Source organism: Leuciscus leuciscus, assembly GCF_965113295.1.
Source record: "Leuciscus leuciscus genome assembly, chromosome: 1".
NCBI lineage: Eukaryota > Metazoa > Chordata > Actinopteri > Cypriniformes > Leuciscidae > Leuciscus > Leuciscus leuciscus.
This window is the reverse complement of record NC_138725.1, coordinates 35,611,004-35,632,457: the sequence shown is the minus strand read 5'-3', so window position 1 is coordinate 35,632,457 and position 21,454 is coordinate 35,611,004. Positions and strand designations below refer to the sequence as shown.

The window sequence follows — 21,454 nt, the reverse complement described above, 5'->3', positions numbered from 1 at the left end:
GTTCTACACAACTATATATTAAACATCAATCATATATTACAATATTTAAATAATATTTAATATATATATTATAATATATATTAAATATAATATTTGATAATATTATTGTAATAATAATATTTCTAGAATATTTATTTAGTAATTTGGTAATAAATAAATAATGTATTAGTAATAATAATAATTGATACATATTTAGTATTTCATAATATTAATAACATTTTATAAAATATTTAACTCTTTTGTAATGAATAATACAGAGATAATATTAATAATAACAATATTACAAGATCATTTATTTATTATAAAATACTTATTACTTTTATTTATTATTCTATAATATATTAATATATATTATTATTATATAATAATAATGACAATTATTATCCGTTTGTCATTCTTTATCTTTATCTCCATAAATGATCCCTGTGTTTGTTCCCGTCAGGCCACGGCTCAGATGGAGGGCCGGTTGTGTGACTTCATCCACACATATTGTCCTGAGAGCGTTCTTCCGCTGGCCGACGGGGTCCTGAGCTTCATCCACCACCAGATCATCGAGCTGTCCAGAGACTGCCTGACCAAATCTGGAGAAGGCCTCATCACTTCTGTCTACTTCTTTGAGCTGCAGGAGAACCTGGAGAAGCTTCTGGACGATGTGAGTTCATCACATCACACCGGTCAAACAGAACCATCTCTGCACTGAAATCTGAAGAAGTTATGATATATTATTTAGATGTGAAGGTTTAATGCAGCATAGTAGTATTTGTTTTGCTGCTTTTAATTAATACTGATTCTCCATTGGCCCAGGCCATGTGGTGGATAAAAAAACTATTTTATAAATATTCTAGAAATAATAATAATAATAATAATATTATAATTAGTAAATTATTTTTCATTATATTTATTATAATTTCTAAAATAGGTATGTATTACTACATACTTTGATAATAATAATAATAATAATAATAATCAATACAAATTTTAATAATTATATTATTATTACTATTATTATTCATATTTTTTGAGTATTTATAAAATATTATGTATAAGGTATTTATAATGTATTTATTGCCACATGACCAGGGCCAATGAATTTTCTGTATATATTATATTATATTATATTATATTATATTATATTATATTATATTATATTATATTATATTATATTATATTATATTATATTATATTATTTTGTAATAAATAAATAGTCTAGAAATAATTACATAATTTATTATAATTTATAGAAAATAAATACATGTATTAATATTATTATACATTATATGTATATTATGCATATTTATTTATAGATTCTTAATAATATTAAAAGTATGTATAATGTATTTATAATATACATGTATAATAATATATAATGTATAATAAAATATAGTATAACACATATTTTGTAATAAAGAATCAAGAAATAAATCTTTATTACATGCATAATGATATGAATAAATATATTTAATTGAATAAATCAGTGTTATCAGCTTCCATGCATCTCTCTTTCTCTCTATCTGTGTCTCTCAGGCGTACAAGCGCTCAGAGAGTTCAGAGTTGACCTTCGTCACTGAGTTGGTGAAGAAACTCCTCTTCATCATCGCTCGACCTGCCCGACTGTTGGAGTGTCTGGTGAGGAAAATGTTTTTTTTCTTCTTCTTCTAGCTTGTTCTTTCATCCATCGAAGTCTCAGATAATCATCAGATAACATGACATCAAACCCCTCTGGACTCCAATAACACAAGCCTGACCGTTTCCAATTTTTACTCCCAACTTCAGAAAAAAAGCATTCTGAGCAAGAGCGAGTTGCATTAGCATTTAGATTGAAGCAGCGTGTTACTGTCATCATTGACCTTCTGTGATTCACTGCCTCGAAATCTCACACAGTCATTTGAGATGTTTCTGTGCTGCTCCAGGACTAAACCACATAAATGAATTATTATCCCCATTTAACCGAGTTCAGAACTAGCAAAGTTTTGGCGAGCATGTCCATGTGCTTCAGCAAATTACAAATGTTCAGTTTAATTTGCTACAAAAACGGAACCATATAATTCCAGACCGCACAGCAAGATTCTAAGATCACCGTAGTAACCGATAGCAACAGTGATTGATGTGTGTGTGACACACTCGTGTGCAGGAGTTCAACCCTGAGGAGTTTTATCATCTGCTGGAAGCGGCCGAAGATCACGCTAAAGAAGGACACCTGATGAAGACCGACATCCCGCGCTACATCATCAGCCAGCTGGGCCTGACACGAGACCCTCTGGAGGGTGAGGCGCACACACACACACACACACACACACACACACACACACACACACACACACACACACACACACACACACACACACACACACACACTGATTTCATTATAGAGGAACTGTGTGTGCTGACTGACTGTGACGTGTGTGTTTCAGAGATGGTCTGTCGAGAGCACTATGACAGCGAGGGTCCCGTCACACCGGAGACAGACGATTCTGCAGAGGTATGAACACACACACACACACACACACACACACACACACACACACACATACACACACACTCACACACTAACCCGACCCCTAAACCTACCCATCACACACACACACACACACACACATGCACACACTAACCCGACCCCTAAACCGACCCCTAAAGGATAATGATGTCCTATAAAGTGTTGAGGGGATTTTTCTGTTTTCCAGGGAAAAATGAAACCCATGAAGCCACCCGGAGAGTCCGATTTCCAGACCATCAAACTGATCAGCAATGGAGCCTACGGGTAAACCAGTTCACACACACACACACACACACACACACACACACACACACACACACACACACACACACGCACACACACACACACACACACACACACACACTCACTCCACACACTCATTAACACACGCACACTCACACACACACACACATACACTTGCACCGTTGCACTACGCAAGGTCATGTTTATCCAGACATCAATAGCTGTATTAGTATCAGTGACACTGACCTTCATTCATAAAAAATATGCCATTAAACAAGTATTTGAAATATACTGTCTTTATGTTGTTTCTACATTAATTTGGAGATTAACTGTGAAATCATTACATTATAAAATATATAAACTAGATACAAACCTACAAAAATGTAAGTGTTTTTAATTGCAATTAATCACAGAATTGTTTTGTTTCTTTAATAAATGAGTAAAAAAAATGTATCGATTGACAACACAAATATATACATATATATATATACAGTATATATCTGTGGTTAGTCATGGATCATGTATGGCATAAAAAAAAAAAAGGCATAAAAAAGCATTACATTTAATTAGTAGAAACCTGCAGAAACCCTGTTTGAAATATTAATCTTTTGAAACATTGTAAATGTCTTTACTTTCCCTTTTGATCAATTTAAGGAGTCATTGATTAACACAATTTTATATATTTTTTACAAATAAAATCTTACTGATCCCAAACTTTTGAACAGTAGTGTGTGTGTGTGAATCTACCTGAATCTACACACACACACACACACACACACACACACACACACACACACACACACACACACACACACACACACACACACACACACACACACACACAGGAGTTGAGACATTGACTCAACAGTTTCTGTGTGTTTTCCAGCGCGGTGTATCTGGTCCGTCACCTGGAGACCCGACAGCGCTTCGCTATGAAGAAGATCAACAAACAGAACCTGATTCTGAGGAACCAGATCCAGCAGGCGTTTGTGGAGCGAGACATCCTGACCTTCGCAGAGAACCCCTTCGTGGTCAGCATGTTCTGCTCCTTCGAGACCAGGCGACACCTGTGTATGGTCATGGAGTACGTGGAGGGTGAGACACACACGCAGTTTGATCGCTCTTTCACAGCTCATGAGACTTTATTGAGACAGTTTAAGTATCAACTCTCAGATGATTCTCATATAATCGTCATGAAACGGAAGTTGCGATCATCTTTTCTTCTCTATTGTGACGTATATCCGAGTGAAACGCTTCCGGAACAAGAACAAATGCTTGATTTTGTCCGTGTGGAATTGATTGATTGGTTGGTTGTGGTTTGCTATTGGCTGATCTCATGTGAGTGACAGGTTGCCCCGCCCACATCATCAGAGAAGAGAATAGATGTTGTGAAGGAGGGAGGGGAAGTTATTTTGATTACGGAGACACAGGAGACTACTGTCTTATGAGACACAGCTGAATGTTAAAAAGATTGCATCTGTGTTTTGTGTTTCCTGCGGCTCAGGAGGTGACTGTGCAACGCTGCTGAAGAACATTGGAGCGCTGCCCGTGGAAATGGCACGCATGTACTTCGCTGAAACCGTCCTGGCGCTCGAGTACATTCACAACTATGGAATCGTGCACCGGGATCTCAAACCTGACAAGTAAGACGCCTCCTAGTGGACGAGATTGAATCAGATTATATCTGAATTCTATTAAGATGACAGCAGACCGCAGTGACCCTGCACATTCAATTAAATGATTGCTGGGATTCATTTACCTTCTGCTGGGTGGTGACAGACACTTCCTCTGTGAGATTAATGAAAATCTTTTCATTTAGACAGATTGTGTTATATAATTAAACACATGTCAGAACTGCCGCACAGCTTGACAGTGTGTATTTGTGTTGCTGTATCACATGACCTCTGTCTCTCTCTGTCAGTCTGCTCATCACGTCCATGGGACACATTAAACTCACTGATTTCGGTTTGTCAAAAATGGGTCTCATGAGTCTCACCACAAACCTGTACGAGGGACACATCGAGAAGGACACCAGGGAGTTCCTGGATAAACAGGTATGAGAAAATAATAAAAAGAATGTAATATTGTATTAGAAGACACGGATCACAGACAGGGACTAAAAGCCACAAAATGACAATTTTCATTATTCATGACATTTTTTGATTATTATAATCTGTCTGTTTAGTGTAGTTAATAATTAATGCCAGTGTCACAAGTTGCCAATAAACAACAGCAACATGCTAAAAATAATTCCAAACACCAACATTCAAAATACAATTCCAAATACCAACATTCTAAAAATAATTCCAAACACCAACATGCTAAAAATTATTTCAAATTCTAACATTCTAAAAAATCATTTCAAATACCAACATTCTAAAAATAATTCCAAGTACCAACATTCAAAATATAATTCCAAATAACAACACTCTAAAAAATAATTTCAAATACCAGCATTCTAAAAATAATTCCAAACACCAATGTGCTAAAACTTATTTCAAATTCTAACATTAAAAAAAATAATTTCAAATACCAACATTCTAAAAATAATTCCAAACACCAACATGCTAAAAATAATTTCAAATTGTAACATTCTAAAAAATATTTTCAAATACCAACATTCTAAAAATAATTCCAAGTACCAACATTCAAAATATAATTCCAAATAACAACACTCTAAAAAATAATTTCAAATACCAACATTCTAAAAATAATTCCTAACTCCAACATTCTAAAAATGATTCCAAATACCAACATTCAAAAAATTATTCCAAACACCAACATTCTAAAAAATAATACCAACATTCTAAAAATAATTCCAAACACCAACATTCTAAAAATTATTCCAAACACCTAAGCCAACTGCATAGCAATGGTGGAGAGTTTTGTATTCATTAACACCACTTTCATTTTTTCAGGAAATATATGCAAGTGTAGTTGGACAAATAACACATTTTTCCTTGTCCATATGACCTGGCTTTACTTTAGTAACATTTGCACTTGTCTGCAATTAATTATAATTATGATTAATTATATAATTAATACATTTATTTAAACATAACAAATGTAATTAATGTAGCACAATTTGACCCCAGGTCTGCGGCACCCCGGAGTACATCGCTCCGGAGGTGATCCTGCGGCAGGGCTACGGGAAGCCGGTGGACTGGTGGGCCATGGGCATCATCCTCTACGAGTTCCTGGTGGGCTGCGTGCCGTTCTTCGGCGACACACCCGAGGAGCTGTTCGGTCAGGTGATCTCAGGTAAAGACGTCACAACATCAGATATTTTACACACTGAAACTTTCTCATTTTACAGTAAAAAAAGCAAAGGATGTATACAATGCAGACAATGTAAAATATCTATAATGAAAATATAGATATCGAAGCAAACAATAGAAATAGTCCCATTTAACAGTGAACCTTTAACAGGAAATTCCAAAAACACAAAAAGCAAACAAATAGCCACATTTTAAATACATATATTTTGGTTTTAAGGATGTTTCAATATTTTTACTAGAAAATAAGAAAAAATACTGATTACAAAAAATATAGTGTTATTTAACCTAAAGTGTGTGTGTGTGTGTGTGTAGATGATATCGTGTGGCCTGATGAGGACGACGCTCTCCCGGCTGACGCGCAGCACCTGATCTCATCTCTACTGCAGACCAGCCCGCTGCTCAGACTGGGCACAGGTGACCTCACACACCTGCAGTCATGTGACCCTCAGTCACTGAACACATGCTGATGCACTCTAACTGCTGACATTGATTAACACTCTTCATTTGGGCTCTAAATGTGGTTGTATGAACCGTGTTTGAAGCATTTTTAGCATAAATTATGACAATTAAGTAAGAATATTTCTTTGCCGGAGAATAGTTTAAAATTCAAACCCAAGTCCATTTGTGCACAATAAAACAGATGAAAAGGTCCCATAGACTTACACTAAAGGAGGGACTTGAGGTCTGAATACCATGGCAACAACATAACAACCCCCAGAATAGCCCAGCAACACCCTAGCAACCACCAGTTTCAACTCCTTAGAAACAACCTAGCTACCACACAGTAGCACATTTAAAACAAATCAGAACTGCCTACACATAGTATACACTAAAACACCCTAGCAACCACTCTGAAGACCTTAGAAACCACCTAGCAACCACACAGTAGCAAGTGTAACGCCACCCAGTACCACCTAACTACATAGCATGCACTAAAAAACACCCCAGCAACCATTCAGAATACCTTAGAAACCACCTAGCAAAAACATAGTAGCAAGTTTAAAACCACTCAGAACCACCTAACAACCCCATAATAAGCACTTAAAGCTCCCTGGTAACCACCTAGCAACACCTTAGCAACCACCCAGAAAACCTTAGAAACCACCTTGCAGCCCATAGCAAGTTTTAAACCACTCAGAACCCCCTAACAACCCCATACAATTCACTTAAAGCTCCCTGGTAACCACCTAGCAACACCTTAGCAACCACCTACCCACCCATAGCCAGTTTAAAACCAATCAGAGCCACCTAACAGCAGTATGCCTAGCAAACACATAGCAGCAAGTTTAAAACCACTCAGAATCACCTTACAACCTCGTAATATTCACTAAAACAGCCTGGTATCCACCTTGCAACACCCCTTGCATCCACATAGTAGCAAGTTTAAAATCCCTCATCTAATAACCCCATAGTATGCACCAAAACACCCTAGTATCCACCTAGCAACCACTCAGAACAACTTAGAAACCACCTAGCATCCACATAGTAGCAAGTTTAAAGTCTCTCATCTAATAACCCCATAGTATGCACTAAAAAATCCTAGTATCCACCTAGCAATGCCCTAGCAACCACTCAGAACAACTTAGAAACCACCTAGCAAAATCACTCAGAATCACCTAATAACCCAATAGTATGCACTAAAAACACCTTAGTAACCACCTAACATTGGCCTAGGAAGCACTCAGACCATTCTAGCAACAACACAATGTCTAAAGAAAATATTAATATCTATTTTCGATGATTGCTATAATTTGATTATTTGTGTAGCTTTTGATTGTCTTCTATCAAGTTACTGTGTCCACCTCTCGTGGTTGATTGCTTTGGTCGAGTCAGACGTTCTGCTCACGCTGAATGGAGGGGTGTGTTTGTGCGCAGGTGGAGCGTTCGAGGTGAAGCAGCATTCGTTCTTCTGTGATCTGGACTGGAGCGGCCTGCTCCGACAGAAAGCCGAGTTCATCCCGCATCTGGAGTCGGAGGAGGACACCAGCTACTTCGACAGTGAGTGACGGACGGGTGGATTGTGTGTGTTTATGCTGTTGTCTGTTATATGTCAAGTGAAATCGAATAACGAACTGCTGAGGTGTCATTTCGAAAACACAATCAGGCCAAAACAAAGTTCGTTTGGAGTTAATTTCGGGAGTTTGAAACAGCTTGCCAATGTGAACTTTCCGGAAAAGTTCACTCTGGCTAATAAACGCCTCCAAACTCCCACTGGTCAGTGGTGATGATATAATAGGTAGGTGTGGCTCTGAGGCTCCGCCTTCTTTGATGTGAACATTTTCTTCAGTTAATTTCTCCTGTTGAGTTCAGACAACCGCGAGTGAAAACATGAACACACTGGAGAGTTTCTTTATAGTAGAAAATTAAGTTGTAATTCTAATGGAAAGAGACACTGACACGGTTTTTCATGTTTAATACCGTAAAGCTGTTTGCTTTAAAGCAATCTATTATATAAAGAGCTACATGTAAATAACCACAATTTGACTGGAGTGCTGAATTGTAGATCTGGTGCAAACATCTATGATCAGATCAGATGCTTTCTTAACTGCTGTTGTCTCACCGCTATCATTTTTATTCATGTTTATTTTGTTATTGAGAGGAAAGCTCGCAGCACATTTTTACTTCGCTCTCAGCAGGGTGAACAGGGTTGAGATGTTCACTAACAATATACCCCTCACATACTGTATTTTTTACAGTTTTTTACTCCTAAACAAAGAATGAAAAATAACTTTGAGTATATCGGGGCCTTTAGTGTGCATTCACAAGTAACTCATCTGTCCGTTTCAGCGCGATCCGAGCGATATCATCACGTTCACTCGTACGATGAGGACGACACCAATGACGACGAGCCAGTGGAGATTCACCACTTCTCCTCCTGCTCTCCACGCTTCAGCAAGGTTTGACCTCTCTCATCATATACTGAGGATTATGGGTAATATTGTCTGTTCCAGGACTAATGTAATCTGTCTGAATCACAGGTGTACAGCAGCATGGAGCAACTGTCCCAGCTGGAGCACAAACCTGTTGTGACCCGCCGAGAGCCCAAAGCTCACAGGGAAGATCGCGGGAAGAGAGAGAGTCTGGGCAGCCTGACCCTCCGAGAAAAGACCTGGAGAACCGGATCCCCTGAGATGTAAGAGCAACAACATGACAACCTACCAGAATATCCCAGCAGCCACTCAGAACACCTTAGAAACCACATAGTAGCACATTTAAAACCACAAATAATCTAATATCCCTATAGTATGCACTAAAAAACACCCTAGTACCACCTAGCAACACCTTAGCAACCACTCAGAACACCTTAGAAACCACCTAGCATCCACATATTAGCAAGTTTAAACTTATCACTTACAAAACAACCCCATAGTATGCACAAAAACACCCTACTATCCACCTAGCAACGCCCTAGCAACCACTCAGAACAAATTAGAAACCACCAAGCAACCACCTAGCAAGTTTAAAACCACTCAGAATCACCTAATAACCCCATAATATAATCGGTTATTATGCCATCTAAAACCTAAAACCGTTGATGGTCCTCCTTTCTCTGTATAGGAAGCGTTTGTCGTGTTCGGAGTCGTCCTTCACAGAATCAGACTCCAGTCCTCCCGGAGCTCGCCGCCGCTTCTCAGCGCTGATGGACACGCACCGCTTCGCTTCTCCACTAGAGGGAGACGGTGAGGTGCACACGCGCCAGCCAGCGATCAAAGTCAGGGGTACGTCACTAGAGGGCGCCAGCGTGCCCGTCAGCTCCGGACTGCTGGAGTCAGTGGGATATCCGGGAGGTGATTTGGTTTTCAAATAAAGAGAATCATTTCATACATTTATACTGTTGTGTTCCTAGGTGTCAGTCACTCTTAAATTCATATTAATCTTCCTGATTCTCAGATAAACTTCTGCGGCCTGCTGATGCCGCCGTGCCTCTGCACATCCCAGACTCGTTTGGGCCTCGAGTCGGAAGTGACCTCGTGTTACGAAGAGCTCGACATCATCAGATTCCCACTGACAGTGGGAAAAGCACCGCGACTCGCTCCGGCACCAAAGTCATAAAGTCGGCCTCTACCACGGCCCTGTCTGTCATCATACCTGCAGGTGAGATATCATTCCAGACTCTGTTTTATTATGATCATAATCATCAACATCTAATAATATTTAAGTATTATTATTTTTATGTATATGGCATCATGTTTTTTAATGTGTGATTAAATAAATAAAACACTTTTAATTAATAATGGTTAATAATACATAAAAAGAAAAAATGATTAAAACTACATAAATTTCATATTTAAAAAAATCCATGTAAGGAATAATATTGCATGACTGTTTTTTGAATTATTTTTTTCTGCTTATGTTTCATGAATAAGTCCCTATAAGTGTATTTCAAGTTTTAAAAGGTCAACAACCTTCAAAATCGAGACAATAATATATATTTTTTTTTGTGTGCAAAACTACACCTTTAAATGCAAACTATAGTTTAAACACGCTATAAATGTCAACAATCAATCAAATATGTTGATAAATACAATAAAGTACTATTTATTTCTATTAAAGTGCAGATTTTTTATATACAAGACATGATATTACAGACAGCTGTGTTCATGCTTTTATAAAATCATGGGGTTTGTGTAAAAACATTCTTATGTGCATTTTTTTGTCTACAAACTACAAATCTACAAAATCACAACACCAAATTTTTTGTACAATTTTCTAGTCAGGTTTTGCATTATTTTTAATATTTGTGGCGTTTACATATGAGCTTTTGTTATATTAAGATGTTTGGTTTTATTTTTCCTCCCGTAGTTGAGCAGCATGGCACGTCTCCACTCGCCAGTCCCATGTCCCCTCGCTCCATCTCGTCCAATCCCTCGTCTCGTGACTCGTCTCCGAGTCGCGACTACTCTCCTACGGTCAACGTCCTGCGCTCGCCGATCACCATCCATCGCTCTGGGAAGAAGTACGGCTTCACGCTGCGTGCCATCAGAGTCTACATGGGGGACAGTCACGTGTACAGCGTGCATCACATGGTCTGGGTACGAGCGCATTCTGAGACATCCTACTGAAATTGTTGCTGAAGAATGTGTTGCATGTAATGATTGACATTGCTTTCTTCCAATCACAGCATGTAGAGTGTGGCGGGCCAGCCCAGGAGGCGGGGCTTTGTGCCGGTGACCTCATTACCCATGTGAACGGGGAGTCTGTGCACGGATTGGTCCACACAGAGGTGGTGGAGCTCATTCTGAAGGTACGGGCATCACAAACAGGGGTGCGTTTCCCGAAAGCATCGTTAGCCAACTATGGTCGCAAGTTCTGTCGTTATCAGCTTAGTTCAACGAGTCTGTGTTTCCCGAAAACATTTCTAGCGAACATTCGCAAACAGCATCGCACAGTTGTGTGTTTGGAACGACAGCTCTCAACCTGTGATTAGAAGCAGAGTTTCTTGTTTGCATGACATGTGGACTCTAAATCCTTATCTTAAGTCAAATAACAAAGCTGACATTCAGTCCAAACTATATCTTTTATTTAGAATACATACTGTACAAATGTAATTTACGTCTTTTAGTTTGTCAAGAGATTTAAAGCATCGTTTTTGAAGAGTGCACATGCGTGAACGTGCTCTAGAACGTAAGAACGTTGAATTATGATTGAATTTGGAAATAAAGCAAAATAACTGAGAAAAATTTGAAATAGTCCTCAAATTTGCGACAATAAGACAAAATGACCAATTTGTCCAATTTGAGACAATATGGTTTCGGGAAACAGTTGTGACTGGCTAGTTGATTTCTTCAACGATGCATCGTACTATGGTAGTTAAGCAGCGAGTTACGTCTTTGTTTGGGAAACGCACCCCAGACCTCTTGTTCCATGATAATTACTTTCTAGAGATAATACTCAATAACTTTAACATGATGCTTTTGTAATTTCAGAGTGGCAGCAAAGTAACAGTGACGACTACTCCGTTCGAAAACACATCCATAAAGATCGGGCCGGCCAGGAAGCTGAGCTACAAAGCCAAGATGGCCAGACGCAACAAGAAGTCGGTTCCAAAAGATGGACAAGAGAGGTTAGAAAGAGAGAATGCCTTTGCATAAAATACACACCTCATTTACATAATCGCTTTACTCAGTTTGTCTCTCTCTCTCTCTGTCTGCAGTAAGAAGCGCAGCTCTCTTTTTCGTAAGATCACGAAACAGTCAAACCTGCTTCACACCAGTCGTAGTCTGTCCTCTCTGAATCGCTCGCTGTCTTCCGGAGACAGTCTGCCGGGATCTCCGACACACAACCTATCTGCTCGTTCGCCCACTCAGACCTACCGCTCTCCTCCAGACTCCGCCCACCTCGGTCAGAGCTCCTCCCACTGCTGTATGAAGTGGAATTTAATTGGCTGAATCTGTGGTGTCATTTATACTTGCTTTATTTAGTCAAAATGAGTGTTTCTAGACCAGGGTTTTCCAACCAAGGGGACACAAACCCCTGGTGGGGCTTCATTATTATAAAATCAATAAAAATATAAAATTAAATAAACATGTATAATCAAAAAAATATATGTATAATTGCAACAATCAAAAAAATATCTCTTTATTCTGATCTTGTACAAAATTGTTATTAGTAGTAGTGGCAGTAGTATGTACATTTATTATAAGCATTATTTATTAAATATTATTTATTTGCATTGTACTACTTTTACTAGTTTAGCTTGACTGATTGAGGTGCTGATTATGCTAGTATGCAAATGAAGATTCAATACATTGCACACGTGTTTAAACATTTTGCATGCATGCTTGCATTACATTAATAACAGCAGTTCACAAGGGGGCGCTACAGTTACACTTTAATGTTTGTAACTGGATGTATTTTATTCAGGCACCTTGCTTTAAACATACTGTATTGACTGTGAAAGACTGTTTCTGAAAAGACTAGTGCTGAGAATGCAAAGCATACATGGAAATCCCCCATTATGTGCCTCATAGCAGAGTCCAATGTCTCTGAAGATCAAGCTTGAAAGCATCTGTGTTGATATACATGCAATATATGATGCATGACACAAAAGAGTATGATTGGGGTCTAAGTTTTTGAGTAGTCGAACAATTGTATTATAATGTCTGAATTCCTTTCTAGAAAACAAAAGCAGAATTTTACCATGTAATATTGAGTTTTGATTAAACCTTATGTACTTGAGTGACATTTGACCTACTGAAGATGATATTTCTGTGGCGTGCGTTGCCACAACGTTTTCCAGCAGACGTGCTTTGAAATTAACTCAATTAGCCTTTGATATTTAACTTCAGTCAGTGTTTGGGTGTTTTTGCCTGATCATTGTGTGCCCTTTACATGTTCCTTTGAGGTTTTGACCTGGTTCTGTCCTTGTCGTTTCAGGCACGTCGCCTCAGAGCAGCTCTCCCGCATCCAGCACGCCAAACTCGCCTGCCACGTCTCAGCACATGCGGCCAAGCTCTCTCTACGGTCTCTCACCCAAACTCCACCGCCAGTACCGTTCTGCTCGCTGCAAATCCGCCGGAAACATTCCTCTGTCCCCGTTGGCTCACACGCCATCCCCAACTTCGTCCTCCCCACCGCCCATCGCTGGACACACTGTCGGCAGCTCCAACACCACACAAGCCTTCCCCGCCAAGCTCCATGCCTCTCCTCCAATCACGCGCCCCCGTCCCAAGAGCGCAGAACCCCCCCGTTCCCCTCTCCTCCAACGGGTGCAGTCCGCCGAGAAGCTGGGCCCGCCCCCTACGCCATCTTTCCCGTCCTCCTCATCTTCCGTGTGCTCGGATAGGAAGGGAGGGCTTTGTGTGTCAATGAGGAAACACGGATTGGATGTTGTGCATGCCGAATACCGTCGGGAGTCGTTCCACTGCGAACACGCTCTCCAGAGCCTGATGGAGATCGAGGGAGAGAATACGCCCGGGGCTCCGCCCTCTCCACCCGAACAGACGCCAACGCACACGCCCGCCCAACACACGTTGAGTCCGGCGAGGCATCTCGGAAGGCAGGACTCAATGACGGCTCGGGAGTCTGAGGGTAAAGCGAGGAAACCCGACTCAAGTGAAGCAGTTTTAAGAACCACGTCAAAAACCGAACCATTGGATCCTAAATCAACCCAATTGGCCGGACCACCTCAGAAGGAGAAAGTTGCCTCCAAGTCTGAGTCTCCTCAAGTCTCAGTCGTCTCAATAGTCAAGGAGGGAGATAGGGATGTGGGAAAGAGCGAATCTCTAAGCGTCACATCTGCAATAGGATGTGGCTCCAAGACCCCAAATTGGACGCCAATTGTCCAAAGCTCTGGATCACAGGAGCTCAAACCCCATAGCCTTCAAACCGAGGGTCCTAAAGGGCTGGAGATTGGCAAAACTGAGGGTCCTAAAGGGCTGGAGATTGGCAAAACTGAGGGTCCTAAAGGGCTGGAGATTGGCAAAACCGAGGGTCCTAAAGGGCTGGAGATTGGCAAAACCAAGGGTCCTAAAGGGCTGGAGAATGGCAAAACCGAGGGTCTTAAAGGGCTTGAGAATGGCAAAGCCACTGAAAAGATCCCGGCGAAGGAGAAAACCCCACAGATAGTTGCTCCAGAGGCAAGCAAGTCAGGTAAAGGACCTCTAAGTGTTGAGGGAACTGTACCTAGTATTGTTGTCGCACCTAAAGTCAAAGAAGCAATTCCTGTTCAGTCTAAAACCATTGAAGATCGAGTTCAAACCCCATCGGGGTCAACCAGAGCCCCTCAAGAGGAAAGATGCCGGCTGGAAGCGGTCGAGGAGTCCCAAGCCTCTCCATCTCCAACCGGCAAATCGCCTTGCACAAGCAAATCCCGTGCCGTATCTCCTGGCGACAGGTCCAGCTTTGTCACGCAGCTCACCAGTGTGGCTAAAACTGTGCTTGGGCCGATGAAGTTGGGCTCTCAGGATGGCGGGAAGGCCAAGGACAGCTCCAAAACCAACGAGGACAAACGAGCCGCCACCTTGGGAAAGTCTGAGGCCTCGTCTGGGAGTCGCCGTGGGCTGACTGGAACTTGGCCCGGTCCTGGATCGTCAAAGCCTGAAAAGGCATCAAAGAGCTCTTCCAAACATTCATAATATACTAATGGGAATATTCTGTTGGGAACTTTAAAAAACGGGATGTGTTCCCAGTATTTGTCCAAATGCAGACTGTTCAAACGACTTTCAAACCAAGACATAAAAAAATTAAAAAACGCAAACAAGTAAAGGTGCTTCTAAATGACCCTTGTCAAATATGTTTGTGCATATGGCGTACGAGTGTATGCACCATCATATGTGGATGTAGAACAAACCAGTATGTCTCTCTAGATGCATGTTACATTGTATATTGTGAATAGAAGAGTCAAAAAATAAGATATGAAAAATGAAATTAAGACCTAATGCTAGTGAACACTGCACATCCAATCATTCCTGCCAGGTCTGTAGAGGGCATGTACTTTCAGTCATCACCATATCATCCAATCAGTTTGTCAGATTTAGAAACGAGAGGTAGTTAAAGTGTTTGTTTACCAAGTGACCGACACTATAGATCTAAACACTCTCATTCTAGTACCTCGGCTATACTGTTAAACTGCAGACAGTAGCGTTATACTAATGCGAGAGGCAACAGAAACGGGAAATGATTGTTGCACAAGGACAGAACCGTGTGAAAAAGTGCTTGTTTCTGCTGTCTTAATTATATTTGCACTGGAAATGCCCAGCAAAAGTCAACATGAAATCTAAATTGACCGTATTTACTGTAGTAATGCATGTTCCTGGTGTTATTGTGCACGATTCGTCAGTGCACGGCTTTCCCTTTCAGCTAACACCACCTTGGTCATGCACAATGTTTAACCAACAGACTTTAGTCGGGGTAGTGCCATATTTCATTTTTGACAGGAATTAAAACTAGGTTGCGAGAAATTTATTTAATGGATTGCAATGTCGTTTAATCTGTGTAAAATCAATCCCTGATTAAGGTCTACTGTATAGTCAAATAGCTACTTGTGGGAAATGCAGCCTTTCTAAGTCAATGCAGCAATTTAAAGCCAGTTTGCGTTATGGCAATAATAGCACATATCTGTAGAAGTATATTTGAAGATGTCGTTTCATGTTGACTTTTATGTGGCCGAATTTAAATGTCTTGGAAAGAAACAAAGAGAGTCTATATACAGTAGTTAAATTTGCCATGCTTGAGACTGAAGCAAAAACCTCAAGGATGGCATTGTTATGAAATGATATGGAGATTATTAGACAAACTCTACGAAGAAAATAGCTCACTATATGATGTCATCCTGTTAGATTATATTAATAGGCCAGTAAATGCACTGTGGATTATACACTTGAATTCTTTCAAAGCCTGAATTATCCTTTAGTATATGCAGAAGAGTTTGTGAAGTATGAGGTGGTCCATGTGTAGATGTGTTTAATTTTAATCCATTCAGGGCTTTTAATTCACTTTTGCTACATATTCGTGATCTTTTATAGGAGTTTATTACGTAGTAGGATGACATGTAAACGTCTAGTGGTTTGCGAGAGATGAAATGATACTTTAGCAGTGGCTTTATGTGACATGTGGAATTGATCTAATCTGTTTACACTTTAAATCTCTTACATTTGTGTGAACGTACTTTGGAGACTCTCTCTCTCTCTCTCTGTGTGTGTGTGTGTGTGTGTGTGTGTGTGTGTGTGTGTGTGTGTGTAGTGAATCTAGAAATGTATTTGGTGCCACGTTAGTGCAATGATGATCCAAATCAGCTGATCCTTGATTGACTGTTTTTTTTTGCCAATATAGGACTTTACACTTTACCCAAATGTTAACCTTTAGAGGGAGAAACGATGGGATGGATTGAATTTTGGCTGGTATTAACATGGTATTTTAAACATTGTACTATGATAATACCATATTTCCCTGAATATACATGGATAAGGTAATAATTCAGTACCAGGGTGTACAATATATCAGGTACCATCTTTGTACCATAGTAACACCACAGTACTTTTTGTGAAGGTAGCATTATTTTTTAATATGTTTTTAATATTTGGGTAGGGTGTATATGCCTTTGTGGCATGTTTTCAGATTGATTTGTGCTGTAAAGTGTGTAGGATAGACGGTGTCAGTGTTTAGATTCTGTAGAGACAGTTACTCACGCAAGAGTACAAGCAATGTTACAGAATGCACTTTATTGATTTTTCTCTTTGTATTTATTTATACGTTTATAATTTTATTTGAATGAGTTTTGCCCTGTTTGATTATTAAAATGGGAGGTTGTATGTTGCCCTTCGAAACTACGCTGCTTTGCATAAATCTTCCCAACTGTTTTACCTGTGAATTTTTTTGTACATTCACTTCTTATATCATTGTTTATTTACAGGATTTTTTTTATGATTTCTCACCTCAGGCAATGTTATAAACTAATGCAATTTAAAAAATAATAATAATAAAGTGCAGTAATAATAAAGAAGCCAATCACATATTTGGTTTCGGGTTGTTTTTGTCTTCTTGCATGGGTTTGTAGATAAATGTTTAAATGATAAATGAGTTAATATTAGTCAGTTATAGCGGGGAGGTCATAAAATATGATACCATAGCTATAAAATAATTATAAAAATTATAGTTTAATAAAAGTAAAAACTTCATACATGTATGCAATGCTGGGTAGTACCTGATTACATCCAATCTAGATAACGTAATCAGATTCCAAAAATGTAGTACTTGTAGGCTAATTAGATTTTATCACATTTTAAAATGCTCATAATCAAATTACAGTTATTTTTTATGGATTACATATTGTTCACACAATGAAAGTAAATAATTCATAATTTATTGATTTTCCATCATTCTTCTTCATACACAATCCCATTCAAATCTAAGTGATTAACAAGTTAGGTCAAAAGTAATTAAAAAGCAGTCAGAATACATGACCTAAAATGAGTAATCTAGATTATGTTACTAACTACAATTTTCATCATGTAATTTGTAATCAGTAACGGACTACAATTTGCAAAGTAATCTGCCCAGCACTGCTATTATGTAGTCTAAGTACAGTGTTATATGTTATGTGAACTTTAACGTAATAGATGAGTTTGAAATATTGATCATTTAGCAGTAGTTTGAATGTGATTTAATACAAATAAATCCATACAGGTACAAACTCTTACCGTTTTCCGTGATCTCAGAACACACATTACAAGTAGCCTAATAGGATTAAACCTATTAGTCATAGATAATACTACACAGACACTGAAGTGACCAATCAGAGAGCACTTAAGTACCAGAGAGCCAATCAGAGGACAGACATGAGTTTCGTTGCCAAGTGAAGGAGGGAAGAGGCAGTGAATCCGAGTGGCATCGCGGCGTGTAATGCGGAAAATTTACAGCAGAAATCCTCCGATATTTACAATGACATGACAGTCAAAACAGTTTATAAGTTAAGTATTATATTCAAAATCTGCTTCCTTTCGTGAAAGAAATGACCCGTCTATGTATCCGAAAGCCGAATCAGTGCATCTAAACAAAACACAATTTCTGCGTCAACTCAACAAACCACCAACAACAAACGTATAAAGTCACACTCACATAAGAAATTCGCTGACATCCCCCTAAATATTGTACATTTGAACATGGTACTATGGTAATACCTTTTTAAAGCATTATACCATTGTAGTACCAAGGTATATTATATGAATATGTACATTCAGTACCATGGTAAATCTCAGAGTAACATAATATCTCTCAATACCGTCTTTAAAGGGCAGATAAACCGGAATCATTTATATTTAATGCATAAACACCTAATGGTTATCTAAACATGTATTAAAGATATTTTTAAATGTTTTGTTGAGATTAGTTATATTAATGTGGCTTAACTTTTGCTTTGTCACATTTGTAGGATTCCTTCAGTCACATGATGTGTGTCACGTGTCTCAGTATTTCCCTGAGAAAGTTACTTTTGTTCTCTCACTGTCCCACAGCATCACTCGTACCCATAACCCCTCATCCCTCCTCTGATTGGACGGCTGGGATTCAGATTCTCTGGACGTCATGGCAACAGAGTCATGGATGTGAGTGATGGAGCCCGCAGATGATCTGGCGTCCTTCGAGGTGGTCCACCTGTCAAACCTGTCGAACCTGGGCTTGCTGGATCTCAGCGCTAATAAAGAAGATCCCGAAATCTTGTTGGTGCTTCAGTGACTACTTTGCTCAGAGAACCTGTCAATCACAGCTGTCAATCATGACGTCACACCACCGTTTTTATAGCATCAAATAACTAACTAAAAACAAACTTATTTTAAAAACAAACACTTGAACTTACATCACCGTGATAAAAACTAGAGCAAATGACAGAAACCATCTTTGGAAAAAAGATAATTGAAGAGTAATTTAATTGTTTAGTTGGTCTCACGTCCCGTTAAATAACATGGGGAGGCGGTGTTTATGACCTATACTAGGACCAGTCACCGGGGGGTGATCGAGACGCTTTGGCTTCACTTTTCAGGGCTTGTGCGGCACGATTGTTATGACCCGAACCAGCGTGTGTCGATTGTGAACTGGTAACAAACATATGGCTATCAACCAGCATTGGAACAGACGAAGATGCAACAGGCCTAGTTGAATGACTGATGACACCGCCGCTGTGACGCACAACAGCCAATCGTCCAGATACGGAAGGATCAGCATGCCCTCTTGTTGAAGTGGTTCCAGTGCCACCTGCATGATGCGTGTGAAGACCCGGGGAGAAAGAGAGAGGTCGAATGGAAGAACTCTGAACTGATACATCCTGCTCTGAAAAGTGAACTGAAGGAACCTTCTGTGGCGCAGGGCGATGAGCACATGAAGATACGCATCCTTCAGGTCCACCAAAGTGAACCACATTCCGGGTTTGATTTCATGATGGACATCTACAATCCATAACATGCGGAAAGGAAGACGCTTGAGACTCTTGTTTAAGCGTCTGAGGTCAAGGATGGGCCTGAAGCTTCCATCTTTCTTCCGTACGAGAAAATATTTTGAATGAAATCCCCCGGGATCGATGTGGGGGTCTACTAATTCTATTGCACCCTTGTTTAACAAGTTTTGGATCTCTGTTTGGATCTCTGTTGACCGGATGTGTCGAGAAGCCACTTGTTGTTTGTAATGCCTCTCCAATTATGTGACTGAGAAGTTGAAAAAAGTCCCGTCACAGACCCTGAACCCCTAGCGACAGCGGGGAACATTTCCATTATCCTCAGGGGGGCGCCGGTGAGTAGGGTTAGGACTGATTAGTTGGAGGCCTGAACTGAGAACGGGGTACTTCTCTTCTTGAAGGCAAACCATGCTGATAACCCTGTCGTGGCGGCCTGTAAGAGTGCCCTTGTCTACGCTGCTGCGGAATGGAATGACGAACAGACACCCGTTGTGCAGCCAGTGCAGGGTAACTTACACTGCGCACAATATCCTGGGATCGGGATTCCGCCACGCGTGCCCTGTGTTCAAGAGCCTCTTGAGCAGCTGGGCCGAAGACCTGACCAGGTACTGGAGGTAATTGACGAAGGTTGTGCGACATACCTCTGGAATCTTGGACTGAGCCACACTTGCCGTCTACCCTGCTTAACAAGACCAAGAGCTTTTCCACTAGAGAAGGCAATTGATCCCAATGTCTGCAGAGAAGCGTCAAGAGATTCCAATGCAGTATTATCAGGTGCCACTGTAGACAGGGTCGAATGAAATGCCAGCAGAAAATGAGTCATTGAATTTCCAACATGAGTCAATCCTGACACAGTGTTATACACAAGAACCAATAAATCATCAGTACGCCTGCATTACGGGTTGGGGCAGCGTAAATGCTAATTAAGGGCCTAATCCGGAGATACCACCAAAGAAGAGATACATGGCTCTACAGGAGGCATGTTACTGAGCCTGTCTCCTGGGCTTCAGCCATTGCGGCTAAAGTGTGTGCTACTCGATTTGGTCTTGAAGAAGGGGCAGAGTGAAATGCTGAGAAAACAACATTAGTAAAGTCAGGGCAGCTAGGTATCAGGAAATCCTCTGGTCAGACAACCGGATGATGCAAGAGGTTTGAAAGTCCCAGTGATGGAGAAGGTAGGTCCAAATTCAACTTAGCAAGGGCCATCTTGATTGTGTTTTGCAATTAAAATGCCACTGAAGAACCAGTACCTTGAATGCTTGAACCCTCATCACTATGAGAGTGCTGAGATGCATAGCAGAAGTGTCCTCCAACGGTCCTGCCCATCAGCGACTAATGAATCTGAGACTGTCTAGAGATAATGTGTCCAGTTCATCCCTAGAACATTCAGCTGCTGGTTCGAACCTGGTCAACAAGGGGTTAAGCATAGATGTTCTCACTTCCGTACTTGTGCTCTGAGCAGCAGAAGGAAACGACTTCGCCAACAAAGCCTGAATTCCCTGCACAGCATTAGATAGCTCAGCTACCTGGTAGGGTTGTCAAAAAATACAGACT

The 21,454-nt window shown here is 40.1% G+C and overlaps 1 protein-coding gene across 5 annotated transcripts in view; it reads left to right on the top strand.

Moving 5' to 3' along the window:
- mast1b (microtubule associated serine/threonine kinase 1b) overlaps positions 1-17,458 on the top strand; it is a 37,254-nt gene extending 19,796 nt beyond the window's left edge. For all 5 annotated transcript variants that reach the window (XM_082164436.1, XM_082164437.1, XM_082164435.1 and 2 more), the window contains 20 exons: positions 443-652; positions 1,525-1,626; positions 2,132-2,264; positions 2,412-2,479; positions 2,682-2,758; positions 3,624-3,832; positions 4,242-4,380; positions 4,659-4,791; positions 5,833-5,998; positions 6,328-6,429; positions 7,891-8,013; positions 8,803-8,912; positions 8,994-9,148; positions 9,574-9,803; positions 9,907-10,110; positions 10,819-11,048; positions 11,138-11,260; positions 11,943-12,079; positions 12,170-12,357; positions 13,393-17,458. In XM_082164436.1, the coding sequence (XP_082020562.1) occupies positions 443-652; positions 1,525-1,626; positions 2,132-2,264; positions 2,412-2,479; positions 2,682-2,758; positions 3,624-3,832; positions 4,242-4,380; positions 4,659-4,791; positions 5,833-5,998; positions 6,328-6,429; positions 7,891-8,013; positions 8,803-8,912; positions 8,994-9,148; positions 9,574-9,803; positions 9,907-10,110; positions 10,819-11,048; positions 11,138-11,260; positions 11,943-12,079; positions 12,170-12,357; positions 13,393-15,092 (4,539 nt within the window). In that variant the 3' untranslated portion in view covers positions 15,093-17,458. The remainder of the gene's footprint in view (positions 1-442; positions 653-1,524; positions 1,627-2,131; positions 2,265-2,411; positions 2,480-2,681; positions 2,759-3,623; positions 3,833-4,241; positions 4,381-4,658; positions 4,792-5,832; positions 5,999-6,327; positions 6,430-7,890; positions 8,014-8,802; positions 8,913-8,993; positions 9,149-9,573; positions 9,804-9,906; positions 10,111-10,818; positions 11,049-11,137; positions 11,261-11,942; positions 12,080-12,169; positions 12,358-13,392) is intronic.
- Positions 17,459-21,454: the final 3,996 nt, after the last annotated feature.